Source organism: Natrix helvetica (genome assembly GCF_964273705.1).
Source record: "Natrix helvetica genome assembly, chromosome: 4".
NCBI classification, from domain to species: Eukaryota; Metazoa; Chordata; class Lepidosauria; order Squamata; family Natricidae; genus Natrix; species Natrix helvetica.
This window is the reverse complement of record NC_138550.1, coordinates 67635103-67656603: the sequence shown is the minus strand read 5'-3', so window position 1 is coordinate 67656603 and position 21501 is coordinate 67635103. Positions and strand designations below refer to the sequence as shown.

At 39.3% G+C, this 21501-nt stretch overlaps 1 protein-coding gene across 1 annotated transcript in view; it reads right to left on the bottom strand.

Annotated features, from left to right (window-relative positions):
- Positions 1 to 231: 231 nt before the first annotated feature.
- Positions 232 to 21501, bottom strand: part of LOC309391637 (uncharacterized protein) — a 105362-nt gene continuing 84092 nt past the window's right edge. The window contains exon 4 of the mRNA XM_081952305.1: positions 232 to 2705. Coding sequence (XP_081808431.1) covers positions 2586 to 2705 — 120 coding nt within the window. The 3' untranslated portion in view covers positions 232 to 2585. The remainder of the gene's footprint in view (positions 2706 to 21501) is intronic.

Below are 21501 nucleotides of genomic sequence, written 5' to 3'. Positions count from 1 at the left end.
ATCTCTGATACTTTGGTGTTCCTGCCTGAGAATACACTTTGAATCCCAGAATCATTGAATCACAGGTAGCATGTTCTGAATGTTGGTTGCTGGAAGGCAAGCTGGAAGAAAGCTATCTTGTTCCTTTCTGTAGTATTGACATCATGATGGTGATGATAGTTTCAATGTCAAGATTTGATTTCACATATTAATTCCATTTAAATAATTTACAAACCAATTTTATTAATTTTGAGCATACAAATACAATATTAAAATTGGCTTACAATATCATATGGTATTTTTATTTCACCTTTACAGGGATACAGTGCATATATCAAAATGGGGGTACTATATTCTACATCCTTTAAAGCATTGATATATTTTCTTGCTGATTCCAGTTGTTTCCACATTGCATCCTTCACTACCTAATCTGCTACATCAATATAATACTACTTGCTACTCTTTTTCATCCACAGATACAAATCTCTTTACAATTGTGATTTTTGTGATTTTTTTTAACACAATACTACTAGCAAAAATGTACAGACATCTCATTCAGCTATGTAAGCACAAAACTAGAAAATTATATTAAAACATAGGATTTTTTAAAAAGTAGTCCTTAAGAAGCACTTTCTTCTGGATTTACTATTTGATTACTCTTTTTTTTGCTATAGAATGTACTGTCAATATTTGTGTTAAAATTCATTTAGTTACTCTTGGAATATTTCTGATCACCATAAATGAATAGATCTTAAAGGGCAGCAAAAGACTGAGGGCAGTGGTGAAATTCAATTCCCCCCCTTACTGGTTCTGTGGGCGTGGCTTGGTGGGCATGGCTTGGTAGGGGTGCCATGTGACTGAGTGGGCATGGACAACTTGACGTCACTCACAGCAATCCACCAAGCCATGCCCATAGAAGAGACAGACAGGTTCAGCTGGCCATGTTTTCTAGCATTCAACCTGAAAAGGGTGGCAGCTGCACACATGCACCCAATTGCCTGCCAGTGCCACTTGCAGCCAGACCTGACCAGGAGAACGGAAGCAGCCAGAGGGATGGCATTACAGCATAGCTGCTCAGAAGGCAGCCGAAAACGACTGCTGGAGGCTGGATGCTTCTCAGTGCGAAACGAGGATGAGCCTCACGGTGTCCTCCCCACTAAGGCGCAAAGGTAGGTGAGCGAGGCAGGCAGCGAGTGGGCGGCGGTTCCGGGTCAAGGTCAGAGCCAGAAATGGCACATTCCCCGCCCCGCCCAAGGTGGGTAGTGAGCGGGTGGTGAGCGGGCAGCAGCTCTGGGGCAACGCCAGAGGTAGGGAATGGTGCATTCCCTGACCCAGCTGTGGACAGGTGGCCACAGCATGCTAGGCTGCTGCAACCGATCCCCAGTGGCAGTGGCTTTGCGAACTACATGAGGCCAGGGATGGGGGGGGCATGGTAGGCTGCAACTGGCACTGCTTACCTTTGAGCATGCCTTGGCAAGATGACTGAGCGAGGTGCTGAGCAAACATCAGTGAGGCAACTGAGCAAGGCACTGAGCTGAGCAGGCGTCGGTGAGGCAATTAGCTGGGCTGCTTGGTGAAGGGAACATACATAGGGTGGGGGTGGGCGGGCGGGAGGAGCATCCAGAAGGGGTGAGCAGCAAGTGGGCGGGCGTAGGTGGACCAATCATGGGTGGTTTTTACCGGTTCAGCGAACCAATTCAAATCATCCCTACCAGTTCACCCGAACCAGTCTGAACCAGTCAAATTTCACCCCTGACTGAGGGAGCTTATGTGGTCCTCTTGACTATAATTATACTGAGGGCACAGTGCTCTTTTCAAATTGTGCATAGTTCATTCTACTTTTTCCAAAGGAGAATTAGTTACCTTGCAGTATATTATGTATGTATGTATGCATGTATGTATTTGTGTGTGTATATGAATGTACAGTATATAATACTGTAAACTGTGATAGAAATCCAGAATAATTGTTTATTCCTGAAATTCCATTTTGCATGTAGACATGCGCATGTAGTGTTTGGGCATTGTGAAAATCACTATTTCAAGCATAACCTCAGATAATGATGTAACTGAGGACTTAGATCCACAGAGGATATGATGTGCACCATCATTAGGATCATAGTTCTCTTTTTTTCTAACTAAGCACTTAATCACTTTGTTATTAGAAATTTAAGTAGGTGCATTTTATTATTTAAATGAATAAAATGTCCAAAGAATTAATATAACTATTTAAAATGTTTTATGGAGAGCAGCATAATCTCATAAATCAAAGAAGAATTATCATGATAAACATGCAGCTGGGTCTCCTAAGTCAAAAAAAGCAGTAGCCTATTGTAAAATTCTACAAAGCAAAAATAACAAATTAATTACATATTAGGTAAAATGTATGCGTATAATCACTTTCTATATCACTCCACACAAATACAGTCAAAGTGATTGGAACAGCATAAGGGTATTCTTGTTATTTTCAATCTGGCTTGTTTAAAAGCGTTTTCAAAGTTTGTCTCTGATGTTCTTTTATACAGAGGATCCATTCTTTTCAGGCTAGACATTTCTTGCATGTATCTTCTGAAAGAGACAGAATGTTGGCTGGAGTTGGTAATTGTCATCTAGTGATAGGAAAGCCAGTCACTTTGACCAGAGTTCATATTTGCACCTATTGCTTGATTTACAGTACAACTTGGTCCTCCAGATTTAGCAGCAGGATCTTCAGACAGAGGAACTTTGCCCTGTAAATTGTAAAAGGAAGCATTATACATTTTCAGTACTGAATTATATTTGCATAGCTAGTTTTAGTGTATTATATTGCAATATTATGACATGCTATAAGATGCCTTGCCTAGCATAATGAGTCCAAAAACACCAGGTTTAAACTGTGTATATGGATTCCCTTTCTCTCTTTCTCTCTTTCTCTCCCTCCCTCCCTCCCTCCCTCCCCCTCCCTCCCCCTCCCTCCCTCCCTCCCTCCCTCCCTCTCTCTCTCTCTCTCTCTCTCTCTCTAACCTATTGGCACATTTAACTTCAGCCCAACCAGAAGACGAAACAAAGAGAGGTTTAAAATATTGTTCAGTATTTTCAATTTTCTAAATTATAATAAATTGTTCCCAACCTTAACAATCTACTAGTACTGCTCCAAAATACTGATATTTTCCAGGGAATTCGAGGGAGGGGTCACATGAGGGTTTTAACACAGCCTGATTGGTCCATAGACTGAGAGAAAATTGTTAAATGCTCCTTCCTTCCCAGTAGCCCCCAGTTTCCTCTCAGTCTTTTGGTCCTAGCACTGTGTAGTTCTACTTCTGGTAGGAATAATAGTTTTTAAGGTAGATTGAAAATTTGATTTGATTTTGAGAGGGTGAGCCAGGCGTCGCGACGACACAATGTGCGGTCTCGATAGTCCAAGACCGCCATTGATTCTTTTGCCGCTGTAACGGTCCGTATGGACCTAAGCCGTCCTGAAGAGACGGTGAAAGGGAGACAAATCCTTGGTGGTCACAGGGATATCGCAAAGTCCCTGTTTGACCCAAGGGAAGCTCTCCAAATCGGCGGTAAATAGACAGCCCCCAGGCTGACAAAGTCGGATACGGCTCCGGAGGAAAGGCAGTGAAAATGAAAGTGAGTCGATCGGGTGAGATTTTTTTTTCTTTGAGAATGACTGCCCAAGGGAAAAAACTTTTTTTTAAGATAAATTAGTCCTTTAAGCTAAGAACAAAGCGGCGAAATTTATCTTAATTGGACTGCCTTAGAAAGTTTTTCTTCTTTTTCTATATAACAACGTTTTGTGGATTGAAGTGATTGTTTGCTTCCTGTTTCTCCTCTCAAGTGAAGGAATTGATTTTTTTTCTACTTCTTGTTACTTTATTTTTTGGCTGAACTAAAATCCTTTTTTTAATCTTAACAACTCTTCCTCCTACTGTTTATTAAATTCTATTAAAGACACTTTAGAGATTTTTGTTTTGTTCTTTAAGCCTGAAACAAATAAGAAAAAGTTGAATCTGCCACTCGGAAGCCAGAACTTGGTTTTTTTTCTTCTTCTGAAACAATGTATACCTTGTCTTACTTTTTTTGATTTTACTGAAGTTGGAGGGTTTGCAGCTTGTTTATGGAAACTCAAGGACATGGACTGTCTCTCTACAGTGTCTGTGAGAAATATTTTGGGCAAGGAAAGGCAAAGAAAAGATAGAACCCCCCTCTTCTGAAAAAACTAGAAGAAACTTGTGCTTAAGTAAATCCAAAATAAAGGCATTTTTATACATTAAAGAGATATTGAAGGCGAGAGTGGCAGTAGAGTTTAGATCTTTTTTTCTCCTTTTGGAAATATGTATCCATATACAGATGAGAAAACCCCAAGCTCACAAGATGTTTGGGATGGACTTCAAAATATATTGGAAGGATTCAAGAGATTTGGAAAGAAGCTGGATAAATGATTGCTATGCGCAGAAAAAGTGGAAGAGATTGGAGCTCCCAAAACTAAAGAAGAGAATAAAGATATAGAAGATATAGAAGATAAAGGCAAGATAATAGATGAACTTACTAATGAAGCACCTATGAGTGAAAATGGAAAGATATGGAAAAGTGAATTTGATTATTTGGAGCTCTATTCCTCTGGATTTGATGATGGAACTAGGAGGAGAAGCAGCTTTGGAAAGACGTCTGATAATCAAAGATATGTTAATGTCAATTCCAGTTGAAGGGCAACGAGACTCCTTGAGAGATTTTTTGAGCAAAAAAGTGTGGAGAGAAGTCTTTAAGAACTCTATAAAGAAATTAATAAGAGAATTGACGCAACGACTGGTTAAAGAGATAAGAGTGTTTTGTTACTGGATAGACACAGGTTGACAATGAATGCAGATAATTAAAAACTTAGTTAATCTTTGGTGATTAATAAGTAGGATTTTGAAGATGCTTATAGAATGTTCTTGTTCTTTTTAAAATGTTTATTCATTAACAGATAATTCATTATGATAATAATAGTGAAATAACAACTCTAATTAGTGAAAACAATTTGGATATAAACTGCAAATTGGGACCTGGGAAAAAGACTTATCAATTTTATTAATACTTTTTAGTTTGGATTTTGTTATGAAGATGTAATTTTTTCTGGGTACCTATAAATTTTACTACAATTTAGATATAACCTATAATATGGGACCTGGGGAAAAGATTCATTAATTATATTTGTTTAGATTTTGTTATAAAGATGTAATCTTTCCTGGGTACTTATAAATTCTAGTAATAAATTTTTGTCTAGATTTATTATAAAGATGTTAGATAACTACAATAATAACGAAATGTTAATGGATAATGTTTAATGATTTTACATGGGTTGGCATTGGTGAAAGCAATTGGATATAAGCCTGAAATTTATAGAAATAGCTAACGAATGCCAGTATGTGGTTGTGTCCTTAAATACAAATGATTCTAGATAAAAGCACGTTTAAACAAATATAGTTAAATGAGAGTGATGGTACATTGATGGTATATAAAGATTTTTCATTTAAAATATATAATCCAATATGAATGAAGTATAAAGAATGATTGTGGTAGTAATGCACGAAATTTATTTGTAACCAATCGACATGCTTTCTGGAAGATGTAATGAAGAATGTTTTTTTTGTGGAAAAAAAAAGAAAATTTGATTTGATTTTAATTGGATACACTAAATTCCAAATTATAGGCTGTGGCCCAGAGACAGTCTTCCTGTCTAAGCAGTTGGGGGAGGGCCCTGTGGGGCAATCCTCTCCTTTCCCCCCGTGGGCCAAGGAGTCCAAACCGGTCCCCGGGTGTGCGGGGGTGTCGGCCTCAAACTGTTGCAGCCTTGGGAGCCCGCTAACCTTTCTGGCGCCTGAGAAGCGCGTGAAGAGCTCCGCTTTGCTGCCCGACTCAGCGGCAGCAATTAACTTCAAACCGCACTGTTCCCAGCGATTGAGAGGAGCGCATGAGTGACTGACACGCGTGGAGCCTCATAAAACAAGCAGGGGCCTCCGCGGAGCTGCAAAAAGCTGTGGTGCTTTAATTTGAGCCGCGGCGCTTGGGACAAGCCGCTGCTGCTAATTAGAGCCGAGGAGCGATCCTCGAGGACCTCGTTAATCAATTGCGGCCATTTTTTTGTTGCAGCGGCCATTTTGATTCGTGCCACGTGCGCGGGGCCGTGAACAGCCTCCTGAGAAGCTTTTGACTGCAGCGCCTCACACCAAAGGGGAGACAGCAGTCAAGGAACATCTCCAAGAGCCCAGCAGTTTACAGAAGGCACGTGAGTGGGGCAATGGCGACTGTTCCGGAGGCAGGCCTTCCTCAGGCTCCAGAGGGTGCCCCTATGGAGGGTGGAGAAGCACAGATGGACAGGCCCAGAACCAGGGCTACCACATATAACCCCAAGGCCTCCCAATGTTCTTCTAGAGCGGCCACCAGAGATGAGCAGAGGAGGCAGAGAGCCTTGGATAAAGTGCTGGCCAGAGCAGAGAAGCAGGCTCAAGGGCCCAAACCTAGGCCTAGATCTAGATCCCCAGTAAGGCCTCCTTCGGTTCAGTCTGGATCTTCTCCCATGGGGTTCAGCCCATCTTCACCCTCAGTATCCCCGGAATCTACAAGGGGTTTCAGGCAATCCAGGTCTCCTTCTCCACCAGCCTCGCTTACTCCTCTTGGGGGGGGGGGAAGCTGATCCCTTGGAAGGTTCCTCTAGATCTTTTCCACCCCCTGCCAGGTTGGCCCCACAGAATCCTGGCCCACTCCAGGATGATCTCGAGGATTTGGAACTCTTACCCGAGAGCATTAAGAGGCTCATTTCGGCTGCCATCACATGTGGCATAGCACAGAGGGACAGGGCTTCTCATTCCAGTAGATCCCTTGGACGCCACCTTTCTAAGGGCCTCTTCCCCATCTGTAGTGAGCAAAGCCTCTACCCGGGGGGAGGACAATTATAACGACATGGGGTTTTTGGAGGACGAGGATTCCGCTCCCCTGGATTCCCCCACATCCTCATCCTTGCTTCCCCCAGCCATGTTTAAGCCTCTGCTGCACAAGGCACGGAAGACCACAAAGATTGGTACTGGGGATACCACAGTTCCCCCACCCAGGGATCCTGACATGGCTATGTTTTCCAACACAGCTACTAACAAGGCGGAGATCCCTGCTCCACCTTTATTCTTAGAGGTAGTCAAAAATCAGTGGGCTTGCCCTTCAAATTTCACCAATCCAGGTAGCAATGACCGTCGTTTTTATAACGTGGAGCAAACCTTTGCTAAGGCATTACAGCTACCCAATATAGACACCCCCATAGCCACTTTGGTCTCCTCCTCTCCTGTGGTCTCTGGGGATGCAGCGGACAAAATGAAGCCAGAGGATAAGAGGGCGGAGCTTACTTTGAGGAAGAACTTTAATGCATCAGCCTGGGTGGTTAAATCGGCAGCTGCCACCTCCTATTTTAATCGTACCACCGCCATGTGGCTTCACAAACTTCAGGAGCGCATCCCAATCCAGGACGAGCATCTCCATCAAGATATAACTAAAATCATAGCTGCCTCTGAATTTTCGGCCGACGCAACCCTAGACGCTTCACCTCCAGTGCCCTGGCCACTTGTGTCACCTCCCGTCACCTGTTGTGGCTCCACAATTGGCAGATGGACAATAAGGCTAAGTGGGGTCTGGCGGCGGCCCCCTATATGGGTCCCAATCTTTTTGGGGAGGCCCTGGACCCCATATTAATAGAAAATGATAAGAAGAAGGTCCTCCCTTCCAATGCCAAAAAGACAGAGTCCAGACCCACCCCTTACCACAGACCCTCTTACAGCTGACCCTAATACACAGCTGTGATTCCACAGTGGTTAGAAGTTGCAGGCTAACTCTGCCAATTGCCAGGAGTTTGATCCTGACTGGCCTTCCATCCTTCTGAGGTAAGTAAAATGATCCAAATTGTTGGGGGTAATATGCTGACTCTGTAAACCTCTTACAGAAAGATGTAAAACACTGTGAAGCTGTATATAAGTGCTAATAGACAACCCTTCATTTTGAAAAATTAATTATTTCTGAGTCATTCAAATTATATAGATTTATAACTTAATTATATTAATAATTATTCTCACCTGGGATATGTGATCTTTTTCCTCCGATTGATTAGGAAGATCATGGCAATCATTAAAAATCTGTGGATTCAATAGAGTTTTTTGATGCTCCATAATAAAAACAGGAAAGAAAGGCCTAAGGAATTTAAACTCACTGTTCAGAGACCCATTAGCTAATCACACTTCATAGCTGTAGGCCTGGGAAGATGTCCTAGTATTAGGATCCACATGCTTGTCTTGCAAATTTGGTCCCCCAGGGAAATATGATGCAGAATGATAACTTTCTATGAACTTCCTTCACTTCTGAAACTTTGTTACAATAAACACAGTGACAGAAAGCAGAAAAATGGATGAAATGGCAACCAAGCAGATAATCAAATACAGTGTTAGAGTATGAACTCCCTTCTGCAGGACTTCACCCTTTGGATTTTCCATAATTTTCATGTAAGGATCAGAGAAGCTGCCCACTAGAAGAATTCTTAGGGTTGCAGAGGCAGACTGAGGAAGATGCCCATTATCCCTAACTGCCACAATAAGAGTGTGTTTGAAACCGTCTCGGATGTTCACCAGCCTCATGGTTTTCACCTCCCCATTCTGAGTTCCAACAGCGAAACACAAAACTGGGATACCAAATCTCAAACCAACATGGCAAGATAAACTATCTACTATACATGGATGACTTAAAATTGTATGCAAAAAGCCCCACTGAATTTAAATCAATACTCAACACAGTTCAACTGTTCAGCAGTGACATCAAAATGAACTTTGGAATTGAAAAATGTGTTATATTATCCATGCAGCAGGGAAAAGTGAAAAAAATAGAAGGAATAGATCTGGGAAATGGAAGCATAGTGAAAACATTAGCAAAGGATGATGGTTACAAATACCTAGGCATATTGGAAGCAGATAACGTCTTGAATAGAAAAGTCAAAGAGTCAATGCAAAAGGAGGGTCTGCAAAATATTAAAATCAAAGTTGAATGCTGGAAACATAATTAAAGCCATTAATACATGGGCAGTTCCAGTGATACACTACTCAACTGGAATCATCAACCGGACTTTGGCTGAACTGGAAAACTTGGACCAGAAAATGCACAAACTTTTGAATATGTATCACATTTTACATCTTCAGTGACATTGATAGGTTGTACCTGCCAAGAAAAATAGGGGGCAAGGGGCTATTGCAAATCCATCAAACTGTAGAAGAAGAAGAAATGAAGTTTGAATGATTATGTGAACCAAAGTACATAACAATTGCTACAAGCTGTGAAAACGGAAAACAGTATAAAAACAACAGAAACAAAGGCAGAATATAAGGAAAAACAGCTGGATGACAGATTAAATAGATGGAAAACCAAAGCTTTGCATGGACAGCTCTTGAAAAACGTTGAAGGAAAATGTAATGACAATTGACAAGGACGTAACTTAAGATGGGAACCGTCAAGAAAGAAATGGAAGGTTTAATACTCGCTGCTCAAGAACAAGCCCTACAAGCTAATGCCATGAAAGCGAAGGTACAAAAATCCACTGACAATCCAAACTGCTGACTTTGCAACAACAAAGTTGAAACTGTTTCACATTTAATATGTGAATGCAGCAAAATTGCACAAACTGATTACAAAGCTAGACACGACGGAGTTGCTAAATTAATCCACTGGTCATTATGTAAAAAATGCAACTTACCTGTATCCAAAAAATCATGGGAGCACAAAGTAGAAAAAGTTACCGAAAATGAGAAGGTGCAGATCTTGTGGGACTTTTGAATACAGACGGATCATCATTTGGAACACAACACACCAGATATCACAGTTGTAATATGGGCCGAAACGTACAATTTATTGACATTGCGGTACCAGGATGTTAAGTAAATAAGCTCCCCGTTAGGAGAGTGAGTGTGCTGAGAAGCGTAATGAGAGTGGTATGAACGAATATGCACAAACCAGCATACAGGGACACTGAATAGTATAAAATATAGTAGTTTACCATGTGGAAATATAGAGGTATTCAGAGTCCAGTTAACCTTTACCTTTACCTTTATTTTTGATTTTTATACCGCCCCCTCTCCCCAAAGGGACCAAGTCCAAGTCATACATAGTTCATTCATTCATTAATCATATAGTCATTCTAGCACACAAAAACAGCTAACAGTAGCAAACCACAGTATCTCACAATACACCGATCAGCGTCTAAAAAAACAGAGAGCTAACAGTCATTCTGGCTCCCTCTTACGGCTGCTTGAGGTAACAAGCCAATTACAGCTCTCTAGCATTTAAAATAACAGATACATTTTGTTACAATCATAGCTTATATACATTGCCAAGCCAAGCCTAGGGTTACATCCCTAACATTCTCCCCTCTTGGGTTGTCAATGTATTTACACACAACTTCGCATTCTCAATCCATAAACATCACAACATTGTTTATGTTTGATCGTACCTTGAGCTCTGGTAAAATGATCAGCAATGTTTTCTTCAGACATACAATATTCTAGTGTAATCATTTTACTACTTTGCCGTACATTCATATATCTTAAGTCAGTATGCTTTGTCCTTGTCTTTACAGCAATATTTGATGCCATCTGGATTGCTGCTTGGTTATCTTCGTATACAACAATAGGCTCACGTACATTAATTCCCATATCTATCAGGAGTTGCTTGTAACAAATTAAATCGGTACATAACAAAGATAAACATGAAAATTCAGCCTCCATTGTTGATAAACTTAAATGCTTTTGACGAATAGACCGCCATCCAATTAATGCCTTTCCCGAGAATATTGCAATACCTGATGTAGATTTACGTGTAGACACGTCAGTTGCAAAAACTGACGTGTCTACACGTAAATCTACATCAGGTATTGCAGTTAATATCAGTTCATCCGTGGGCTCTAAGTATAATGTATAGTGTATTGTCTGTTTTAGATATCTCAATACACGTTTAGCAGCTTGCCAATTCCATTCAGTAGGTTTGGCATTAAACCTGGCCAATTGATTAACACTATATGCAATATCTGGCCTAGACCAATTGCTAAGATAAACTACCAATTAGGGATTGATAAATACTCTTATCAAAAACTGGGCTTTTGATATCATCATTGCTAAATTCTTGACTCATTTTGAAATTACTGAGTAACTGATTGATCTTCTCAGTCTGTGATATTTTATATCCTCCCCTAGTCTTATCTATCTTTAAACCAAGATATTTCTTTATTTCACCAAGGTGTTTTATTTTAAACCACTTTTTTAATAGTGTAATAATCTCAATAGCCTTTTGCTCTATTTTAGTAATCAACGCTATATTGTCTGTAAATAATAACAATAATGAAATCATACCATCACTTTCTTGCTTAAATAAACAAGGATCAGCCATTCCAGCTTTAAACCCAATCCTTGCTAATTCCTTCACTATGCATTGATTCCACTCGTAGCCTGACTGTTTTAAACCATAAAGGCTCTTTTTTAACTTCCAACAATCAGTGTTGCTATCAGTGTTTAACCCTTTAAATAAATAGTGTGTTGCAACGGTGCATGGAGATATGTTGTCTCAACATCTAAATGATTTACTACATTATCCATGCTTAGCTGCCCAAACTAATGATGCACGTAATGTTATGGCTTTTAAACTAGGTGCAAATACTTCATCATAATCATTTGCCGACTGGTTGAAACCTTGTGCTACTAATCTAGCTTTATGGGTAACAGTCCCATCTACACTTGTTTTAATCTTGTAAATCCATTTACACCCTATTAAATTTTCACCTGGTGGTAATCTCACATTCTCTTATACCTCCAGATCTTGTAAAGATTTCAGTTCCCTATTCATTGCTGCTTTCCAAACTATTTGCTCCTCTTTAGGATACATTGATAGTTCATGATATGTTGCAGGAACATTATCTACTTGACACGCTATACTAGCTTGATATCTGTCTGGTGGTCTTGTTACATGGGTAGAACGCCTAGGCAACTCAGGGCTCACTATTGGATTCTCTTGTTGCATCTGTTCCCATTCTTCTAACTCCTCCTGACTTTGCACTTCATCCTGACTTTGCACTTCCTTTTTAATTTTTATAGCTGGTCTTTCTATTTTACCACTAGGACAGCGATGGCGAACCTTTTTTGGCTCACGTGCCCTAAGTGGGGGGAGTGCAGAGGGGTCATGTGCTGGCGTGCCACACCCATAATGCAATACGCGGCCCCCAGTGCGCATGCGTGCACTACAGGAGCTACCCCTCCCATTTTTACATGCTTTTTTCACCCTCCCCAGGCTCCAGAGGCTTTATAGGAGCCTGGGGAGGGTGAAAACAGACTCCCCTGCCCCCCTGGATGCCCTCCAGAGGCATCAGCGAAGCCTCCGGACAGTCCCTGAAGCCTTCGGAGCGCTCAAAACGATCGTCCGAGCAAACCGGAAGTGACTTCCAGTTTGCTCAGAGGGTTGTTTTGAGCATTCCGAAGGCTTCAGGGACCATCCGGAGGCTTCCCTGACGCCTTCGGAGCACTCAAAACAATTCTCAGAGCAAACCGGAAGTCACTTCCGGTTTGCTCGGAGGATCGTTTTGAGCGCTCCGAAGGCTTCAGGGACTGTCCGGAGGGCTTCTGGGGGGGGGGGAATCTGTTTTCGCCCTCCCCAGGCTCCTATAAAGCCTCTGGAGCCTGGGGAGGGCGAAAAATGGCTTTTAAAAAGGCGGAACTCAGCTGGCCAGCGCACACATGCGCGCTGGCCAGCTGACAGGGCAGCGCCCCGTGCCCTGACAAATGGCTCCGCATGCCAGCTGTGGCACGCGTGACATAGGTTCGCCATCACTGCACTAGGAAATACCTTGGTTTCAATAACTACGTCATTGTTAAATTCCAGTTTATCCCAACCAACATGCTCTAGAAACTTTGCCTTAGCACTGTGATAGATCTTAATTGTCCCTTTTCCCCAGAACCTATAAGATCTATGGTTTGAGTTATAACCTACGAAAAATAATTTCCTAGCTCTATGTTGTCCCTTCAATCTGATCTGTGCTGGAATATGCACCCATGCAGGAACTCCAAATGTTTGCAAGTAGCTCCAAGTCAGGTTTCCTACCATGCCAACGAGTAAATGGTACTTCTCCAGTAGAAGCATTTACAACATTGTTCAGTAGATGATTAGCACACATCATGGCTTCTCCCCACAGTGTTTCAGGCAATCCTAAATCGAATAACATGGTTCTAGTCATGGCGTGTAATGTTTCCCCTCTTCGTTCTACAAATGAATTATGTTGAGGTCTATAAGGAGCAGAACGTTTATGCTCAATACCAGCTGTTTTTAACATTGTTTGGAACGTATAATTGGTAAACTCCGTCCCATTATCAGTAACTACAGTAATAACCTTGGCTTTTATCTTTCTTTCCGCAAATCTCAAACAATTAAAAAGTTGTTGAAATGTTTCTGTCTTGTCTTTCATTAAGTAGCAGAAATCATATCTTGAGTAATGATCCATGATACTCAAAACATAACAGGCACCTCCCAAACTGGGTTTTACAGGTCCAATTAGATCAGCAAAAACAACTTCCAGAGGTTCCTTTGTTTTAAACCCATTATATCTGTTTGCTGGAGTAACCTTGCTCTTTTCCTGACTACACACATTACAATTTAAATATTTACTGCAAGGTTTTCATTTTACTCCTTCTGACAACTTAACAGTTTTTTGTAACATCTTGAAATTAATGTGCCCCATACGCCTATGTAGCAGATGTATGCATTCATCATGTGGCTTCACATTATCATACACTGAGTTAGCTGTATGGTCATCAGATATAATATATAAACCATTTGTTGATTTTGCAGTAACCCTATTACCTTCCTTTTCTATGATACAGTTATCTCCCCTAAAGGTTACTACATAGCCAATCTTAACTAGAGCTCTTACTGATAACAAATTAAATTTCAGTTTAGGTATATACAACATGGATAAATGCTCATTTGCAAATGAACACCTTGCCATACCTTCACCAGATGCTTTCACCCTCCATCCATTTGCCAAAGATACATGTTGCTTGATGGCAGACATTTTTATAAAACAATTCTTATTTCTAGTAATGCACTGTGATGCTCCACTATCAACAGCCCATGAATCATGGCTTATTGGTGAATTTCTAGAGATAGTCAAAGTAGACATACCTAGGTTGCCATTAGCATTTTTCTTAGCTTTTCTAGTATTCTGTTGTTTTGCATGTTTACAGAATCTAGCTATATGCCCCTTAGCCCCACAAGAAAAACAGTATAGGCAGTTGAAGGTGACTCTTCATGTTGTGGTGGTTTCTCTCTCAGTTGTTCTCTTTCCAACTTTCTTCTGGACTCTTCCAACAGACATGCAATTATGTCAGACAATGTTAGTTCATTTCCGGTTAGGACCTCGAGGGACGATACAAAATCATCATAACTCTCATCCAGTGATGACAGAATGATGTAAACTTGATGTAACTCTGAGAAAATAAGTTCCTTTTCATGTAGCTCTTGGAACACTCCTTTCATAAAGTTTAAATGAGCTAACATATCTCCACCCTTCAGAAGATGTGCCCTAAACAGTTTGCGGGTAAGATGTATATGTGCACCTACAGTGTCACGTACATATATTTTCTTCAAATTCTCCCAACATCTTGCTGCAGAATTCTCCCCACGAATATGAACTAATTGTTGGTCAGTCAGTGTTAAACCAATTATACACAATGCTCGTTCGTTGCATCTTTGAAACTCTGCTATCTTCTTGGCATCATCCTTATCTGGATTCCAAGAAGTCACATCCGGTGGATTCTGTACAGCATCCCACAATCCCTCAGTACGCAGGAGTAGGCTGCACTTCATAGACCAGGAAACATAGTTTGTTCCATCCAACCGGGTTATCAGTGATAGATTTGCTGACGGTCAGTGTGCCACCTTCTCCATAATAGTAAAAGTTAGAAACTAAACAGCTATCTGTATACGGTAATGCGTATCAACATCAACTCTCTACGTCTACATAGAGAGCTAGCTACGTCTAGTACACTCTGGGCCCCATAACCAGTGTTAAGTAAGTAATTTCCCCGTTAGGAGAGCGAGCGTGCAGAGAAGTGTAATGAGAGTGGTATGAACGAACATGCACAAACCAGCATACAGGAACACTGAATAGTATAAAATATAGTAGTTTACCATGTGGAAATATAGAAGTATTCAGAGTCCAGTTAACAGTCCAAGTCATACACGGTTCAGTCATTCAGTTATCAAATAGTCAGTCTAGCACACAAAAACAGCTAACAGTAGTAAACCACAGTACCTTACAATACACCAATCAGCGTCTAAAAAAACAGAGTTAACAGTCATTCTGGCTCCCTCTTATGGCTGCTTGAGGTAACGAGCCAATTACATCTCTCTAGCATTTAAAGTAACAGATACATTTTTTTACAATCATAGCTTATATACATTGCCAAGCCAAGCCTCGGGTTACATCCCTAACACAGGAGATGCCAGAGTCGAAGAAAAAGAACTGGAAGAAATCATGAAATACCACAACTTGGCAATCGAAACTACCCGATTATGGATGAAACATGTAACAGTGATACCCATTGTCATCAGGGCACTTGGTACCATGTCCAAGAATTTTATAATATATATCAACAAATTGCAGCTTCCTGCAATAACACCAGTGGAACTGCAAAAAACTGTGCTACTCTGAACATTGTATATTTTAAGAAGGTACTTGGTTGATACCTAGAATGCTGGCAGCAACCCGTGTCAACCATTAGCACCAGTCAATGGTATTTGTGATGCATTTTTGAATGTTCAGTTGACTGAGTTTCATGTTTAATGGATAATAATAATAATAACAACAACAACAACAACAACAACAACAACAACAACAGCAACAACCTTTATTGTCATTGTACAATGAAATTGATTTAGCCTCTGTTGGTGAAATCTATATCAAAAATACAAGATAACATGAATAATATAGAAAACGGTCCTTATACAAGTAATTAGGGAGAAACCAGTCATATGTTTCCATGTATGTATTGAGTGATTGTAGTTGTTTTAGGAGTCTGACAGCCCATGGGTAAAAGCTGTTTTTAAACCTATTTGTCCAACTGGCTATACTATCATGTGTTTCATGGTCCTTCTCTTCACTAGATTAGCCATGCCCAATGTTGTGGCCCACCAGTGGCCAGCGGAGCTGGCAGCAGAGTTGGACAGTGAGGAAGTTGGGGAGGAGCATGAGCCAGTCCTGGAGATTGGGAAAGGCTCAGACGAGGGCTCTGCGTCAGAGGGAGAGACAGAACCGAGGGCATCTGACAGTGATCATGTGCCTAGATCAGAAGCCACTTCTTTATTATTCCCTGTAAATATGTATTTATGATACATATTTTTGAATACATGTTTCAAATGTCAAGATGTGCTTTCAATATTAATATTTAAGCTTCATGACTGCTCTCTCCGTTGCTCTGTTCTCTCTATATCAATGACTGCACCTTAAGGGAACCCTCTGTTAAAGTTCTGAAGTTTGCAGATGATACAATGGTCACTGGTGAATTGTTGCAAATGAATTGTTGTGTCGGTTTTGTACTTCTATAACTGTCTGGTTTGTTACAGCAACCAAACAGGGTTCTTATAATGTATAAATATGGAAGAGAAAAAATTGATTACAATTAATATAAATGGACTCATTCAGCTATTAAAAGAAGGAAAACATTTCATAAATTAGAGAAATTAAAATTTGATATCATCTGCCTACAAGAAGTACATATTAAAAAGCAACATGAACAAATATTGATACAGCCAAAACTAGGGAAAATATTTACTGTGTTGACATGATGTAAGAAAAGAGGAGTGGTTTTATGTATTAAAGACATAATTCCAGTGGAACAAATTTATACAGATGATGATGGAAGAATCTTGATGGTGGAAATTATGGACAACAATATGAAAATACTTTTAATAGCAATTTATGCTCCAAATGACAATCAAGAAGAATTTTATAGAAAATTACACATGAAAATAATTGGATTGGACCAGGGACATATGGTCAGGGGCGGCAGGGGAGGCAGAGCCTCACCGCTCTTATCATGAAAAGAAAAAAAAAGGGAAAAGGCACACATGGTCTGATTCCCTGCCTTCCTGAGTCAACATGAAGGGGACAGCGGAGCGTGCTCCGCCGGCTCACGCTCCACGGTCCCCTTCATGTTGACTCAGGAAGGCGGGGAATGGGACCACGTGTGCAGGAGGCTCAGCCTCCTGAACACATGGTCCCATTCTCCGCCTTCCTGAGTTAACATGAAGGGGACTGCAGAGCGTGAGCTGCGGGACCACGGAGCGCGCTCCATGGTCCCCTTCATGTTGACTCAGGAAGGCGGGGAATGGGACCACGTGTGCAGGAGGCTGAGGCTGCCTCAGCCTCCTGCACACATGGTCCCATTCCCCGCCTTCCTGATGACGTCACCAGCCTCACCAGCCACAAACCTCACTGCACATCACTGGATTGGACTATGTTAATATTTGCATGATGGGAGATTTTAATGGAATAGTAGATGAGAAATTGGACTATAAAACACAAAAAACAATAAAACAAAGTAGAAAGACTCTTCCAAAATCCTTTTTTAAAATGATAGATGAAATAGATTTAAAAGATGCATGGAGAGAAAGAAACGCTAAAAATAGACAATATACTTTTTACTAAAATAGGCACTCATCATGGTCTACAATAGATACGATATGGATGTCAACAGAATTGATTTTTAACATACAGGAAATTGATATAGAAACAAGTACTTGGGCATACCACAATCCAATGACAATTAAATGGAAAGGACAAAGGAGAAGATCTAGATGGACTTTAAACAATACCATATTAAAAGAAAAGGACTTTGTACAGAAAATGGAGGAAGAATTGGCTTTCTTTTTAAAAAGAAAACAGAAAAGAGGACACATCAATGCTGAATCTTTGGAATACAATGAAGGCCTACCAAGAGGCTTGATAAAGGACTATAGAAGGAAAAGAAATACTAAGAAAAGACAAGCTTCTAAAACATTAGAGGATGATTACAAGAAACTTGAAAAAAAGTTACAGAAACTTCCACAAAAAAGGACATTCAATAAAAATGGACACAATTAAACATAAAATGGGGCTAATGGAAAAGGAGGAACTAGCACAAAAACCTAGAGGTGCTAAACAGAACTACTTTGAAGATGCAAACAAACCAGGTAGATGGTTAGCGTATAAACTGAAAAAAGAGAGAATCAAGAAAAATAATGCAACTAATAGACGATCAAGGGCAAATTTGCTATGGAAATAGAGAGAAGAAAAAAATTATACAAGACCTGCAGAAAGCAAATCTACCCCAGATATTTAAAGAAACTGAAATGATGCTAGGAGGGAATATAACGATGATGGAATTAACTGAAGCACTTAAAAAACAATATAATGGAAAGGTTCCAGGTCCGGATGGACTGCCACTGGAATTTTATAAGACATTACAGGAATTGTTGAATCTTCCATTGTTAGAAGTTATGAATGAAGTCATGTTAAAGATGAGGATACCCAAATTGTGGTCAGAAGCATATATTACACTTGTGCTAAAGGAGGATGCTGACCCACAACAAATTAAGAACTATAGACCTATCTCCCAGCTAAATTCAGGCTATAAAATCTTTGCTTCAATATTGGCAGAAAGACTTAAAAGATATTTAAATAACTTTATTCATCCTGATCAAAATGGGTTTCTGCCAAAGAGACAAATTAAAAATAACATGAGAATAATTCTGGACACTTTGGAATACTATGAGGCACATCCTGAAAAACAAATGGCCTTGCTATTTTTAGATGCACAGAAAGCCTTTGACAATATGAATTGGCAATGTATGTTATTACAGTTGGAGCAGATGGGCTTTGATAAGAAATTCATTCAAGCCATAGAAGCTATATATCATAAACAAACAGCAAAGGTAATGATAAATGAGGAACTGACAGATTATATTGATATAAGGAAAGGGACAAGACAATGTTGCCCACTGTCACCTCTGTTGTTTGTGTTAACATTAGAAGTCTTAAATAGAAATATTAGAGAAGAAAACGATATAAAAGGAATAAAAAATAAAAAGGAAGAATATAAACTGCAAGCATTCACAGATGATCTGGTTTTCATCTTAGAGGACCCATTAGAAACAGCACTTAAATTGATAGAAAAGATAGAGGAATATGGAAAAGTAGCAGGCCTGAAAATAAATAAAGATAAAACGAAGATTTTGACAATGAATATGTTAGTAAGACAAAAGGAAGAATTGACGGAAGCTTTGAAGATACAGATCACGAATAAGGTTAAGTATTTGGGTATATACAGTACTTGACAGCAAGATGCAGTACACTTAAAGAGAATAATTATCATAAACTCAACCAACAGATGGGACAGACCTGGCAAAATGGGAAAATTTACAACTATCACTAATAGGGAGAATATCAACAATTAAGATGAATATATTACCTAGGATTTTATACTTGTTCCAGGCAATTCCAATTAGATTAGGGAAAGATTATTTTGAAGATTTAAATAAAATAGTGTTGAGATATATTTGGCAGGGAAAGAAAGCCAGAATAAAATTAAAACTGTTGCAAGATGCTAGAACAAGAGGAGGATTTGGTCTGCCTAACTGGAAGTTATACTATCAGGCAACAAGCTTGATGTGGGTTAAGGAATGGATAATGCTAAAAAATTCTAGATTATTGACATTAGAAGGATGTGATTTGTTGTTGGGATGGCATGCTTTCTTATGGTACAAGGGAACTAAAACACAGGGGTATTTTAGAAGACATTATATACATGAGGCTTTGTTATTAAACTGGGAGAAGATTAAAAGGTATCATTATTTAAAAATTCCAGCCTGGTTATCAACTATTGAAGCATTTTCATATCCAATAACATATAAAAAGGAACAAACAGTTAGATATGGTGCAATATTAAATGCAAAGGGTGAATTTAAATTCATACAAGAACTGGAAAAACAAGGTATAAGGATGAATTGGTTTTCATATGTGCAAATACATTCTAGATATGATAAAGATCTTAAGATAGAAGGCTTTTATGACAAATTGACTGATTTAGATAAAACCTTGACAGGTACTGATGAAAAGGCAATTAAAAAACTGTACAGATATTTATTAGAAGTTAAGCTAGAAGAAGAGCAAGTTAAAGAAACAATGATTGCTTAGAGGAAAAATTTCGGACATGGGCTTGATTTAGAGAAATGGCAAAATTGTGATCTCAAAATTACAAAATGACAATGTCAACAGCATATAAAGAAAATTTGTATAAGAAGTTTTACAGGTGGCACTTACCCCAATGAGAATAGCAAGAATGTATAAGAATAAATCCAAAAAATGTTGGAAATGTCATCAGATACTGGGTTCATATTACCATATGTGGTGGATGTGTGCAGAAGCTAAAAAATACTGGACTAAAATCCACACATGGTTGGAAGAAATGATAGAAAAACATATAGACTGTAAACCAGAGATATTTTTATTGGGGATTTTACCGGAAACATATAGTAGAGAATTGAAATATTTGATTGCAAATGTGTTAACAGCGGCTAGAATCGTATTTGCTAAAAATTGGAAAAATGAGAAAATACCAACGTAAGAGGAAGTAAATAATGGAATGTGCCGAAATGAGCAAATTGGCATTTGAAATTAGAGAACAAGAAGATAAACAATTTTATAAGATATGGGATTTATTCTATCAATGGTTAGACAAAAAACATGGAAATGAAATATGATAGAGAATTTTACAATACAAGGATAATGGAACTGACACAGAATATAATGTAGAGATGTACTGCTATTGGATGATTTAGGAGGATGTAATGAATTGTTATAGTATAAATTAATTCAAAATTTAGAATATCGTGTATAAAATGAAGGAATAATAGTTATAGTCAAATAAATGATTGACAATGATAATAATGTATACATGTATATTAGATTGATAATATGAGATTTTATATAAATTGTAAGTGAGGAATATGGAGAGGATGCACAAAAGTTCTGTAACCAACCAACAAGCTGGATGTAACTGGAAGATGTTTTTATGTTTTATGTTTTTTTTTATGTATGTTTGCTTTAAAAATAAAAATTCATTTAAAAATAACCATAATGTGAATGAACCTACTTTTCTGGGGTTATTTAATACAAACTCCAGTAGAGTTTATGTAACTTTTACTTGCACCTCTGTAAAGTGATAGCTTGCTTTATACAATATGTTATGACATTGTCTTCTTTACAAAAATACATTGAATCACATACAAATTGAAATTGGAGGGGGGGAAGGGAGGGAGAGAGAGAGAGAGTGGGGGGGGAGTGTCTTTGATCAGTTTTTGGCTTCTGTCAACTGCCTATGCAAGTCCCTGCACTTTTCATGTGAACTTTTTCACAAGAGACACATCAGAGATGTGTGAGAGAGAGACTAGCCCAAGATCACC